Below are 13,096 nucleotides of genomic sequence, written 5' to 3'. Positions count from 1 at the left end.
TGCGACTGGCTGCCAGGATTTTCCAGAGCCAGTTTTTGGGATAGTTTTCCCACTGGCTGGACGGCGCAGGCGCTTTTCGCCCCTTGCCGGCAATTTTTTGGTATAACAGATTGCGTATACGACCCGTACTCCGCCTTGCCACCAGCATATGGCCAATTTGTTGTTTAATTTGCTCTCGCTCTTTGGTTTTCTTGGCAGGGCCAAACGTCATGACATTGCTGAGAGCCGTATAAACAAATCACAAAGTTTGGGGGCTCTTTAGCCAGCTCATCCCCACTGGTCAATGGCTAGTGTCCAGTTTGCCGTTCTGTTGCGGTCTTGTCAGCTCGCACAATTGTGTCCGCTCAACTTTATGTGCCACTGTTAATTATGGTAGGCCATTTGCCCCTTGTTTGGCTAATTGCTGCGGTTTCTACCACGATATATGTCCGTGTATGGGTGATTTGCAGTTTAGTCGAGAATTTCTATTTAAAACAGACAACAATTGTCTAATAGTCGGTATTTGGCGCGATTGTACAGAACAGTTGGTGGAACTGCCTATTAAAATGTTATCTATTATAATATAAGCGCTTCCTAACGTTACAATTTGCAAGGCAATTTAGATTTAATTAATTTGTATAATTGTTTTGGCTAAACTTTATTTGGTGCTGGATTTTATTTAAAATTTATTTTAAAAGAAATTTTGTTTTGAGTCGCAATGGGGACTAAAATTAGTAATGTATATTAATAAATTAAACTAAATAATATATATATAATATATTATAATAATATACATATATATAATTATAAATAATTAATATAAAAAAGAAATTCTCTTTCTTTTAGTGAGGAATTTATTAAAGTTAAATGTATTGTAACGTATTAAGTATTTATTTCATTTTAATGATGGGCACACAAAATTCTCTAAAATTGTATCTTTACTTTATTTTAACATTAACTTATTTTCATTACCAAACAAAGAGCTTGGAAAGTTTTTCTCTTATAATTAATATTATTTGCATTACTTTTATATTGTTAAAATATTAACAAAAAACAAAAATTATATTGATTTGAATGTTTGAATTTAGATTTTTATTAAAGGATGCTACATTTTCGTATAGTTTTCTTTTATTCCTTTAATTTGTATTATCGTTATATTTTTAAAACATTTAAGAAACACAATAACAGTATTAGATTTAGACTTCTTGTAATTGAAAGGCAGGTCTATTATGATCCCAACTCCCATCCAAGGGACTTCCCCTAAGCTGCGATCGTAAAAACCCTCCTCTAGAGGTCGTTATACAGTTAGTAACTCACGACAGGTGCGCTGCAGATCAATAGGTGTTAAGGGCGCAGGTCAAAACCAACAGAGTCGGCTAACAAGTAGCCAAGCGGAATTGCCAAATGTTGAAATGGCGAAAAGGAAAAACAAAGCCTAGGCCAAAAGCAAATGAAACCAAAGTAAGGAAAAGCCAAAGTAAATAACTGGAAGTAAAGCCAAGCCAAAGGTGTTATACGAAGAGAGCCGGCTCTCTGGCTCTTTTGTGGCTTGGCCTGCTTTTGTGAAACGGCTAAGAGGGAAAAATGGAGGGGAAAATTGTTTGGCGACGCCATGGAAATGATGACGTAAATTGAAGCCCAAAGCTGCCACGGCAACGGAATCTATTTGCAATTCCCTTCCCGCTTTCAGAGCCCCCAACCCCCTTTCAAATCCCTTCCTCAACCGACAGGTGTGCAGTAGTTCATCGCTGGGCAATCTCCGAGTGCATATTTGTCGACTCACTGAGTGCACTTCTGAGATACAGATACGCGCGTGCCGCTGCAGATGCAATTGCAGATGCAGATACTTTGACTTGGACCTGCTCTAATGGCATTTTTCACTGACAAAGCTCTTTCATTTCCGCTTAAATGCATTTTCCAACCCATTTCATATAGTTTCGTGCATTTTGAGTTGTTTCGGCTTGGATTTCAGCTAACCGCTTTCCCACTGTTTGCTTTGCCACTGTGTGTCCTTCTGTGTCCTGTGTGCACTTTGTGCTCAATTCTGAGTTTTCTATTTCTATTTTTAGAACCATGCACTACAAGCCAGCTGGGCAGGCAGGGGCGTTGGAAAGGGGGGTTTGGGGGGGGGGGGGGGCCTTGCCAGCAATTGCATAAATTAATCAAAACTGCCACAGAGTATAAATACTCAATCGACAACAGTCACACAAGCACATCCGCACATCACAATTTTCCCAACCCCACCCAAGTCAACCCCCTTTTCCCCAGTTTTCCCCGCCTTTGTTGCATTGACGTCACTACTGCAGTTGTCCGGAGCGATGCAACTGATGATGATTATGTTTGTCTTCTGGCCAGGTAAGCACCTTCTTGACCTTACCCAAACTGTTTACACTTATCGCTGGTAAGGGTTCTTGGCCCTTCGCTCTCATCTTTCAGTTGGCAGTTCTTTGGTCCTCCGTTCGATTGACGGGTAGCCCTGGGAGATGGAGATAATTGTGATGGGCGGTACTGCTAACAAAATCAGCCAGTGATGATTACGCCAAAGGGAAAGGGGCACCCCTATATCTTTACGCAAGATCTATAGGGAAAAAGCAGTCAGGGGCAATTACAATTATTATTCTGCAAGTACAATTAGATACTTATAGTCCTGAAAATTGTAAATAACTGATTTAAGTTCTCTCATTTATTAGGTAACAAAAAACAAAATGCAATTTTGGTTTCACATTACCATTGACCATAATTTCCATGCCTTTGAAAAGTATGAATTTAATAAAAATATCTCCCACTAATTACAGCCAAATGGAATTATGTTAAATGGCCCCTTAATTGAGCATAGTTAATTGATGTTTTAACGTGGGTAAATATGGAAAAAGTTGATGATTTAATAATTCAAGTTGTAGGCAATGGAAAGGTTTTAATAATGATATTCAATTTAAGTGCATTATAAATATTGTGTGTGAAAATTTCACTTAGGCTGTTTGGTTTTGTATATGTTGCACAATGCTGAAACTCACAATTATATTTTATATTCATTTAACTACTTTGGCGATGTATTTATTATTTTATGTGCTATTGCACCACTTGTTAAATAGTTTGTTATTTGGATAATAGTAAAATTAATTAATTAAAAAAAGTCTTGCATTATTTTTGTTAGGAGTGGTTTATTTTGAAAAACCTACCGAAATTTTCGTCACTTATGAGAAAAGGAATGCAAAAGGAATATATTTCACAAAACTAAGGATACTCTTCTGACATATCGATGTCCCTCTTTGTTAAAAATTGCTTTCGATATATTTTGGATGAACTATTTTATTTATTAATCCAACTAGTAACTTAAAAAGCTAAAATAAATAAATATTTTAAAGGGTAGTACGTTACCCAGTTCAAAAAATTTCCCCTACCATCTTGTGCTCATACCTTTGTCATTTTCTCGCCTTCAACTTTGTGTGTGCACTTTGTTGGCTGCCCCGTGGCTTTTTTGGGGTCTCCACCTGACCGACCGGGTCAGTTGTTGGACGGGCTCGAGAGCGTGCGGTCTGAGTCAGCTTTTTTTCACACAGTTACCTCGCTGTCCGTTTTCCTGATTTAATCTCAAGATGGCCGCGGCTGCTGTTGCCACACCAGGAGCCACTGTGCTCCCATCCTCGACAGCCGGTGCTCCTGCAGCCGGAGGAGCAGCGGGTGCTGGCAAGGGACCGAGTAATCTCCTGGAGATCACTGGCGAGGCCAATATCGTCAACTATATGAAGAATCGCTTAAGGAAGGGCGCCATGAAGCGCAAGGGTCTCGAGTTGGTCAATGGCCATAAGTTCGGTGTGAGGTTCTTTAAAAATCCCACTTACTGCGGCCACTGCAAGGATTTCATCTGGTGAGGAATTCAGATTTCGATTTTTTGCTGCCCTTTTAGGTGCCCATCGTTAATTTAATTAGTGCTTGCGTTGCTGACACACTTTTCGTTGTTTTTGCTCTTTGTTTTTTCGCTGTTCTTCCGTTTCGCATTGTTGCATCCGCGGATTCGTGCCGGGATTAGGGGCTTTGGCAAGCAAGGCTTTCAGTGCGAGGGTAGGTTTGAAAGTTATTTATTAAATAAAGAAATATACAACTAAATAAAGGTGTCACAGAAGTCCCTACACATAGGGTACATGCAACAAAGCGTAGTGAAATAACACCCATGTCTCATAGGTGTTATTTCACTGGGCGTTATTGCATCCCTGTTAAACAAATAGATACATTGGAAATTGTAAAAAAAATTACATAATGTTTATTAAAATAAAACTTATAAAATATATAATTAAACAAGTCAAAATTTGTATTACATTTAAATTTATAAAACAAGTACATGCAACAACGCACTGTGAAATAACGCCCATGTCTCATAGGTATTATTTCATTCATGAATATTAAACAAATGGATATCTTGGAAATTTGAAATAAAATAACAATATGTTTATGAAAGTAAACAGTATAAAATATATATTTAACAAAGTCAGAAATTTGTATTAAATTTAAATTTGTAAGACATGATTTCCTCAATTAAAAAATAATAATAGATTTCTGTGACATTTATTCAAGTCATGGTACACAAAAGAATATTTATCGTGAAATGATATTACTTTATTTTTGGCTCCTCAGAATGCCGCTTTAACATCCATCAGAAGTGCTGTAAGTTTGTGATGTTTAAGTGTCCTGGAAAGGACACGGACTTCGATGCGGACTGTGCCAAGGTGAAGCACGGTTGGATCTCCACCACCTATACCACTCCAACATTCTGCGATGAGTGTGGTCTGCTGCTCCATGGAGTGGCCCATCAGGGTGTTAAGTGCGAGAGTGAGTTAGGAATCTATCATTAGCTCTACTACTTTCAAGGTATTTAACCCAATCCTTCAGATTGCAACCTCAATGTGCACCAAGCTTGCCAGGAGACGGTGCCTCCAATGTGTGGTGCTGATATTAGTGAGGTGCGTGGCAAACTGCTGATCTTCGTGGAGCTCAAGGGCAACAACTTGAAAGTGGATAGTAAGTGGTTTAGTTAATTTTTTAAACTGAAAGATTAATGTTTTTTTTAAACGCAGTCAAGGAGGCAGCCAATCTTATTCCCATGGATACCAATGGCTTTAGCGATCCCTATATTGCAGTGCAAATGCATCCGGATCGATCGGGCCGCACCAAAAAGAAGACCAAGACCATTCAGAAGAACCTAAATCCAGTCTTCAACGAGACCTTTACTTTGTAACATAACAACATTTTAGATTTATTTTATATACCCACTTGGTAATTATCTATTTTCCTATTCTTAGTGAACTGCAACCTCAGGATCGTGATAAACGTTTGCTCATCGAGGTCTGGGATTGGGATCGTACTTCTCGCAACGACTTTATGGGATCGTTCTCGTTCAGTCTCGAAGAGTTGCAAAAGGAGCCCGTTGATGGCTGGTACAAGTTTCTCTCCCAAGTGGAGGGTGAGCACTATAATATTCCCTGTGTGGATGCCTTCAATGATATAGCTAGGCTACGCGATGAAGTTAAGGTAAGACAATTGATTAAGCTCATCCCCTGATAAATAATAATATTTGTTTTTAATTTTCCAGCACGATCGTCGTCCAAATGAAAAGCGCCGCATGGACAACAAGGACATGCCGCATAACATGAGCAAACGCGATATGATTCGAGCAGCTGATTTTAACTTTGTGAAAACAATTGGCAAGGGATCCTTCGGCAAGGTCCTGCTGGCAGAGCGTCGTGGCACTGATGAGCTATATGCCGTGAAGGTCCTGCGAAAGGATGTGATTATCCAAACGGACGATATGGAATTGCCTATGAATGAAAAGAGAATCCTAGCTCTTTCTGGTCGTCCTCCATTCCTGGTTTCCATGCACTCCTGTTTCCAAACTATGGATCGATTATTCTTCGTCATGGAATACTGCAAGGGTGGGGATCTTATGTATCATATGCAGCAGTACGGAAGGTTCAAGGAGTCCGTGGCCATGTGAGATATATGTCATAACCTTCCCAGAAAAACACATTTAACAAATATTTTATCTTAAGTTTCTATGCTGTGGAAATTGCCATTGCCTTATTCTTCCTGCACGACCGGGACATTATCTATAGAGATCTGAAGTTGGATAATATTTTACTGGATGGTGAGGGACATGTAAAGATGGTAGACTTTGGGTTAAGCAAAGAGGGCGTAACCGATCGCCAGTCTACGCGAACCTTCTGTGGCACTCCCAACTATATGGCTCCAGAAGTGAGAAACCCACTATACTACTATAGTAAAATTATAATTACTATACCATTATTATAGATTGTTAGCTATGATCCCTACTCCATCGCTGCTGACTGGTGGTCGTTTGGTGTTTTGCTTTTCGAGTTCATGGCAGGGCAGGCTCCTTTCGAAGGAGATGATGATAATGCGGTATTCAGAAACATTAAGGACAAGAAGGCCGTTTTTCCAAAGCATTTTACTGTAGAGGCCATGGATATTATAACCAGCGTTAGTATTGAATTGGTATACATAATTTTACCATTGTAATGTGTTTATCCATTCCAAAGTTCCTGGCCAAGAAGCCCAACAATCGTTTGGGTGCAGGACGCTATGCCAGGCAGGAGATTACAACGCATCCTTTCTTCGGGAGTATCGATTGGGAAAAGGCAGAGGCTGGAGAAATGGAGCCGCCCATTAAACCTAAAATTGTGGGTTAAATCAAAAGCCATTAAAAAATACATTCATCATGTTTTTGTTAATATTTCAGAAACACCGCAAGGATATAAGCAACTTTGATGATGCCTTCACCAAGGAGAAGACGGATTTGACACCCACGGATAAGCTTTTCATGATGAATCTGGACCAGAACGATTTTATTGGATTCTCCTACATGAATCCCGAGTTCATAACCATTATTTAAAAGTGATCTAAAAAAGTTTGGAAGCTATATTAACTGATTTTATGAAAAACCAGAGGCTTTAAGTTTATTATATTTACTATGTTGTGTCCTGTGCTTAAAGCCCTATAAAGTTTATGTCAAAGCTTTGAGTTTGTATTTCTACATGAAGTGATTTTTCCTTTAGCTTTTCCTCTTTCAAGGGAAAGCTTATCATTCTCTCTTTCACTGTTAACATGAACATTGAGAATGGAGCCCAGATAGTAAAAGAAAACAGAGAAAGTTCCGGACCAGCTGCTGACTGCTTTCTCCCTTTCACTCTCTATCGGTGCCTCTGTTTTTCCTTTTCGCGGAGGGGAAACTGTGGGAAACTCACCACTCGAGAGCACCTGAATTAGTTACGCATACGCCGCGTGTACAGCACTCAAGGAAACCCTGTCAGGAAGTTTCAAGATTGCCAGCGGGCTAACTAGCCAACTTCGGTTAAAATCTAAACTCATCAACAGGCTTGAAGTTTCCAGTTAGTTGTATTGTATGTGAAAAGGAAAAGTTACTCATAAGGCCAAAAACTTGTTGCCGCTCATGTAGATTTTGATGAGAATTCGGCAAAGATATTTATTTTGCCCAAAACCATTCTGTGTGTCGAGCGTAAAATTGTCTCAAAAATCGTTCAACGGGGTGAAAAGCCTTTTAAGGGTTTGCCAAAATAGTTTCCCGAGGGGGACACATTTTAATAAGAAATTCCGCTAGCGGGAATTCGCAGGATATTTGCGAATTGGGGGCGCCAAACTAATCGGCTGTCAAAAGGATTTCACGGTGAATGCAATTTTCCGCTGGCCTGGCTTTAAATGAATTTCCAGCAATCGCGGCTTCCTCCTTGGAAGGCAACATCCTGCTCGAAACTGTTTGCACTCTATTAGCGGCAATTTGCGGGTTTACGTGCACTTTTCACGGCTTTTAGACACGTTCCAATGTCTCTGGCCGTGCCGGTTTGCCGTTGCCGAGTGCAGCCGCCGATGTCCTTGTGCAGGCATTTCCTCTATCCATCCCCAATCATCGTATCCTGCCATCCTGCCACCCTCAATAGAACCCTAACCATCATCGCCAACATCGCGACATGTGCCTTTGGCCTTCGCTCTTTGGTCGCTGGTTGCTTTCCTTTGGAGTTCGGCTTAGATATTAGAATCTACCAAAGTGCTTAACACAATATAAATAATGGCCCAAGCAAAGGGATGATATATATATTTTGCGGCGTAATAAAACGCAGCGAAATCTCATCGGTTCGCATAGTTTGGCATGTCCTTGCCGATCCCTCACCGCCGCATAATGAAGCCATGAACAGTGTCCTTGGATGCGGGATGCCAAAAGAAGAGGATGTCGCTGAGTGGCTAAATTGTCAGCTTATAAATCAGCCCACTGGGATCGCGATAAGCATGAAAGGAGAGCTCTAAAAATGAGCCATTCGATGGAGGTTGATTCGGGAAGTGGGTGGTGGTCCCAAAACTTTCTGATTTTAACTGCCGGTGACCCCGATTTTTTTTTATGGCATATACATCATTTGAATATCCTTCTTGAATGGTTTTCTTAGCAGCGTGTAAACTCTTTTGAAACTTTTTAAACTGGGAAAGTCAAGTGACCCCAATAAGTTAACATTGTTGTTTTAAGTTGAACAAGATACTTTAAAAAGGTCTTCGATTAAATTAATCTTAAACTTCAACCCTTTTTTTGGGAAATGGAAAGCTTTAATTTATAGTGAACAGAAGTTGTATTATTTAAATCATTATTTTAATATTAATAATTGAATTTTAAAGTACTGACTATTTCATTTAAAATAAATTGATCACTTTAACGATTGGAAAAAGGGAAATAAAATATTCTGATTGGAACCATTTCTGTTAAATATTTTAGTTTGTCTTTTGGTTGGCACGTTTTCTACAAATCACAAGCCACTTTCAATTGAATTATTTTTAGTTTCTAGTTCTAGACTAAAATAAGTATATTGCAATGATTGTTGTTTAAGATTTTAAATTATTAGCTGCCCTTAAAATGACTGTTAATAATATTGAATATTCAAAATATGTTGGCCAAGTCTATTTGCTAAACTATGACTCCAGAGTAGAATATTTAACATACTCGTACATAAAGTATTCAAAGACCCTTTGAAAACATAAATGCTAACTATTTTTACTTAGAAATTTCCTTTGGCCAAACATTCTAATTGGCCTTAGCTTTTGACCTCGAAATTCCCCTTTAACTTACTCCAGCAGTCTGTCAATGTCGGCCATCAAATGGGTTTGGCTTACAAATTGCCCAGCATTAAAGACTCAAAGACTCGACCGCACTTTCAGCCCCAAAACAATCAACTCCTTGAGCTAAGTTATTTATGCCGGGTCTGTGCCAATCTGTTTGCCACACTTCGTTGGCCGTTGTGCTGCCTCAATTTCAATGCAAATTTATATATATATACAATAAGTTTATACGGCTGTGCGTTGACAGTCCTAACACGATAACGATGAAATCGTTACGCTTTGGCAAGTGCGTTTCTTATTCATGTCTATTTTGTGCTGCTCTCGTGCACCTAATACCTGTGCTTGCCTGGTGTCCCAAGTCCAGGACCTCCTCCTCCGAAATCCCCCTCATTTTCCTGCTGCCCCTCGAAAGGACCCTCTCGCATTCCTTCGCTATCTGTCTGTTTCATACACTGTTACTTCCGCTTCCGCCCGAGCACCCATACTGAATGTGCCCCCTTCCCCACCCCGTGTTGGCCACATTTTTTGCTGCCACTAACTGCTTTGGCACTTGGCCACTCCCCCGCCTCCGGAATCCCTCGGTCTTATGAGCTGCTGATGGCCATTTGGGGCAACGGGTCGGATGGACGGCAATGACATGCATATGGCTTGGCCCGTTGGCTAGGCTCATAAAAGCCACAAAAGCCGCTGAATATTGTCATGAATTAGCTGCAAGCTGCTAAACGAGCTGTGCACTGACCGAAAAGTCTCAGGAAAATAGTTATTTGTGTTTCAGCATTCTAGTCAATGTGCTAGTTGCGAGTATCTTCAATACAGGCAGTTTTATTAAGTTTTTGATAAGATAAGTTTCGGCCCAATAAAAGATACAATGTCACAGCAGTAGCTTAACCATATTTATGTCATATTCGTTCTTGTTATTTACGTTCGAAAGGAATTTAGAATTATTTAGGCTACCATATATTATTAAATGTGATACTTTTGAAGAACCGAAATCATTTTGAGTTTTATTTTATTAGCTGATTTTTTGATTTAAGAAACTGATCAATAATCATTATTTACTACTTTCCTTAACTTTAATATGAGTTGTTTTGGAGGAATTGTTTACTTGCAACATCAATACGACGATTATTAATTAGTTTAATAAATGTTAATCCATCAATAATGAAATAATATTATTCTATAATTGAATTCGAAATTATACTAAACATTTAATTTACCATATTTCACTACAAGTGCTTTTATGCAAAAGCTACAATTAATTTAATCTTGGTAATTATGATTGATTGTATAACTAATGTTAGTTGTCAAGCGATTGATACGATAAACCTATCTGGTATCTCATAAATAATTGTACCAAAAGTGTTTTATTTGCCATGCTTGCATACTTGGCGAAGTGTAATGCTCGGATGAATTCCGCTTACGCCTAATTTCATTGTTGGCCGGATGGCGGCGTGGATTTATCAGCTAAGTGAGTCTCTTGGCCGGGCTAAATATTTAACCTGCCTCCCAGGTGGGCAGGTGGGCATTCGGAGAGGTGGCCAGGTGAGCTCCTCCTGTTGCACTTCCTCGACCCGGGGACTCATTCAAAATGCAAACATGGCCCGTGGAGCTGTTGGCAGCTGCACGTGGCGCCCGTTTCGAGCACTTAAACAAACAAACTGTTGCCCCTCATTGTCCGTCCTTTCACGTATCCTTGCCGAGTGTTGCTTTTTCACAGCTGTGTGCCATTTGGCAGTCGCCCAGATGCAAAGTGCAGGCAACAATTTGAGCCATTTTCTGGCTTCAATGATTTGGAGTGCGGGCTGGGGAGTCTTAGTTTCCCTACCCCCCACACACATTCCCCAGCTGGCATTACATTCCCATTCCCATTTCCATCCATAATCAAATAAATTACGGGCCAAGTCAAGCGCACAGCTGAAATGAGCGAGGCAAAAAGGGAAGCGCTCAGAACCCAGCACTGAAATAAATACCTATACACACATTTACATAATCCAGAGGACCCGCAATAAAATGTGCCAAAATAAAAACAAATTTCAAATGAGCCACTATAAAAAGTAGAGCCGGTTACGGACTAGCGATGTGTGAAAGTTTTACAACCACAATTTCGTAAGAAGGGATTGTTTTTATGGCTTAAGAACTTGGGAACAGGCATTTTTAAGAGCTGTTTTGGAAAAACGAACAAGTACAAGTACTGCAAGGGAAATGATAATTTAACAAGAAGTAAAACAGTATATATACATATACATGTTTAAAAAATAGTTGCCCACACTTTTTAAGAATTCTACACTAAAGGGTTCCGCTTAAAATATTATTTTTGTCGTTTAATTTACTTTTAATACTGATGAGTTAGAGTAAGCATATTTGATTTAATTTACGTAATAATTAAAGCTGAATAAATTGATTTTATTGGCTTACATAACTATAAGAATTGTAATAATATTATAATAACCTTGTAAGAATCACCGGGACTCAATAATTGTCATTTAATATTCTTTTAAAATAATTTTGTAACTTATTTTCAAGCATAAAAAACTTTTTATTGATAAATACTTCAAAAGAACTTCATGAAATTGAGTTTTTTAAATTAAAATGTTATTTCGTGATAATAAAATAAAGCTTACATTTGGAATCGTTCTCGATAATGTCGGCTTTGAAGTTAGGGTTCTATTGAAAACTTTTGATATACATATATATTTAAACAAGTTCGTACCATACTCTTTTACAAATTCCAAGAATCACTATAAAACTGTTTCTTTTTTAAAGAGTGAATAAATTTGTGTGAAACTATTTGCAGCATTGAAAAGGTGGATTTCCATTTAAAGCGAATCCGCACGGAAAAATCCTCTGGCACACGCCATCAATCTCTAGACACACAGGCGACTAATAAACACAAACAAAATACACAAATAGAAGCCGGGGAAACGTATGCATATATGCATATACAAACACACGGCGAAAGCTGCTTTTATAGACCAAACGTGATGGCTGATGGAGAACCAGAAAAACAGGGGCGTGCAGGATATGGGGGACGAGTCCTGTGTTTAAGATCCATTTGGAGAAAGTTTATAGAAAAACTTGCTGGTCTCAGAAAATATAAAAACTTTAAGTTTACTACCATTTTTACAACCCCAGCAACAAGATTCTGCCACACCACACCAGAAAACTTTCACACACACCAGCAAAACCAATGCATATTGGGGAGGACTCTAGACCCTACGATTTCCACCCACCTTTTACATCTGGCTCACTGGAGTTCGGCTATTCCCAATGCAAACAGCGCGCATGAAATAATTATTGCGACTCTCGTCCTCCAAAAGGATTCGACTCCGTGGGGGACAAAGTTCCCCATTCGACGGACATCTAGTGGTGTTATATGCAATACATGTATATCAGGGTATTTATTTTTTATGGTAAGTTCTGCCGTCGCTTCCTGGCATAGCCCATATGATTTTTTTATAACTCTACTCTTAAGCTGACAAAGGACTAAGGTTGTGTACACTGGAATCAAATTGATATTTTAGACATATTTATAATCCGATTATTTTGGGAACCATATACATATACATACATATATTATGTATATTTTCGAAAATAGCTGCAGGCATTATTATAGATTATTATTATTATAGATAAGCGGTCGGCACGGAACACAATATTGTACGCTGTGCGTGTGTCGACAGAGGCTGAGCAGAGATATTTGCTATTCCCGCTTAAAAGGACCTTGCCGACCGCTTTCATAGATCCACTACATCTAATATTTATGAACTTATAAAAAATAGTAACTTTAAAGTTTTCAAACAAACATTAAGGCCACACGTGAAACCATCCAACTTTTTGTTAAATATTAGTATATACATTTTTTTGGAATTCAAATAAGTTAAGACATATTACTATATTATATTAAGGTATTATAATAAGGTATTATTATATTATATAAAGTTTTTTTTTTGAGTTCCGAATATTTTTAATGTAATGATAGGTATTTCCT

At 38.8% G+C, this 13,096-nt stretch overlaps 1 protein-coding gene across 1 annotated transcript; it reads left to right on the top strand.

Annotated features, from left to right (window-relative positions):
• Positions 1–3,575: 3,575 nt before the first annotated feature.
• LOC119551571 (protein kinase C, eye isozyme) lies at positions 3,576–6,910 on the top strand. Its single transcript, XM_037860971.1, has 11 exons — positions 3,576–3,847; positions 4,010–4,041; positions 4,612–4,806; positions 4,867–4,995; positions 5,052–5,208; positions 5,277–5,505; positions 5,567–5,964; positions 6,024–6,225; positions 6,283–6,471; positions 6,531–6,671; positions 6,731–6,910. Exons 1-11 carry the CDS (start codon positions 3,576–3,578, stop codon positions 6,881–6,883), a joined length of 2,097 nt encoding a protein of 698 aa, XP_037716899.1. The 3' UTR covers positions 6,884–6,910.
• Positions 6,911–13,096: the final 6,186 nt, after the last annotated feature.

Source organism: Drosophila subpulchrella, chromosome 2R (genome assembly GCF_014743375.2).
Source record: "Drosophila subpulchrella strain 33 F10 #4 breed RU33 chromosome 2R, RU_Dsub_v1.1 Primary Assembly, whole genome shotgun sequence".
In the NCBI taxonomy this organism is placed as follows: domain Eukaryota; kingdom Metazoa; phylum Arthropoda; class Insecta; order Diptera; family Drosophilidae; genus Drosophila; species Drosophila subpulchrella.
The sequence above is the reverse complement of the archived record's forward strand: the minus strand, read 5'-3'. Positions and strand labels throughout refer to the sequence as shown.

What these genes read in the sequence shown, in the direction of transcription:
- LOC119551571 (XM_037860971.1), top strand. Translation starts at nt 3,576, where the DNA reads ATGGCCGCGGCTGCTGTTGCCACACCAGGAGCCACTGTGCTCCCATCC. An exon ending in GGCTACGCGATGAAGTTAAG is followed by an intron (nt 5,506 to 5,566) that starts GTAAGACAATTG and finishes TTAATTTTCCAG; the next exon opens with CACGATCGTCGTCCAAATGA. An exon ending in CCATGGATATTATAACCAGC is followed by an intron (nt 6,472 to 6,530) that starts GTTAGTATTGAA and finishes TCCATTCCAAAG; the next exon opens with TTCCTGGCCAAGAAGCCCAA.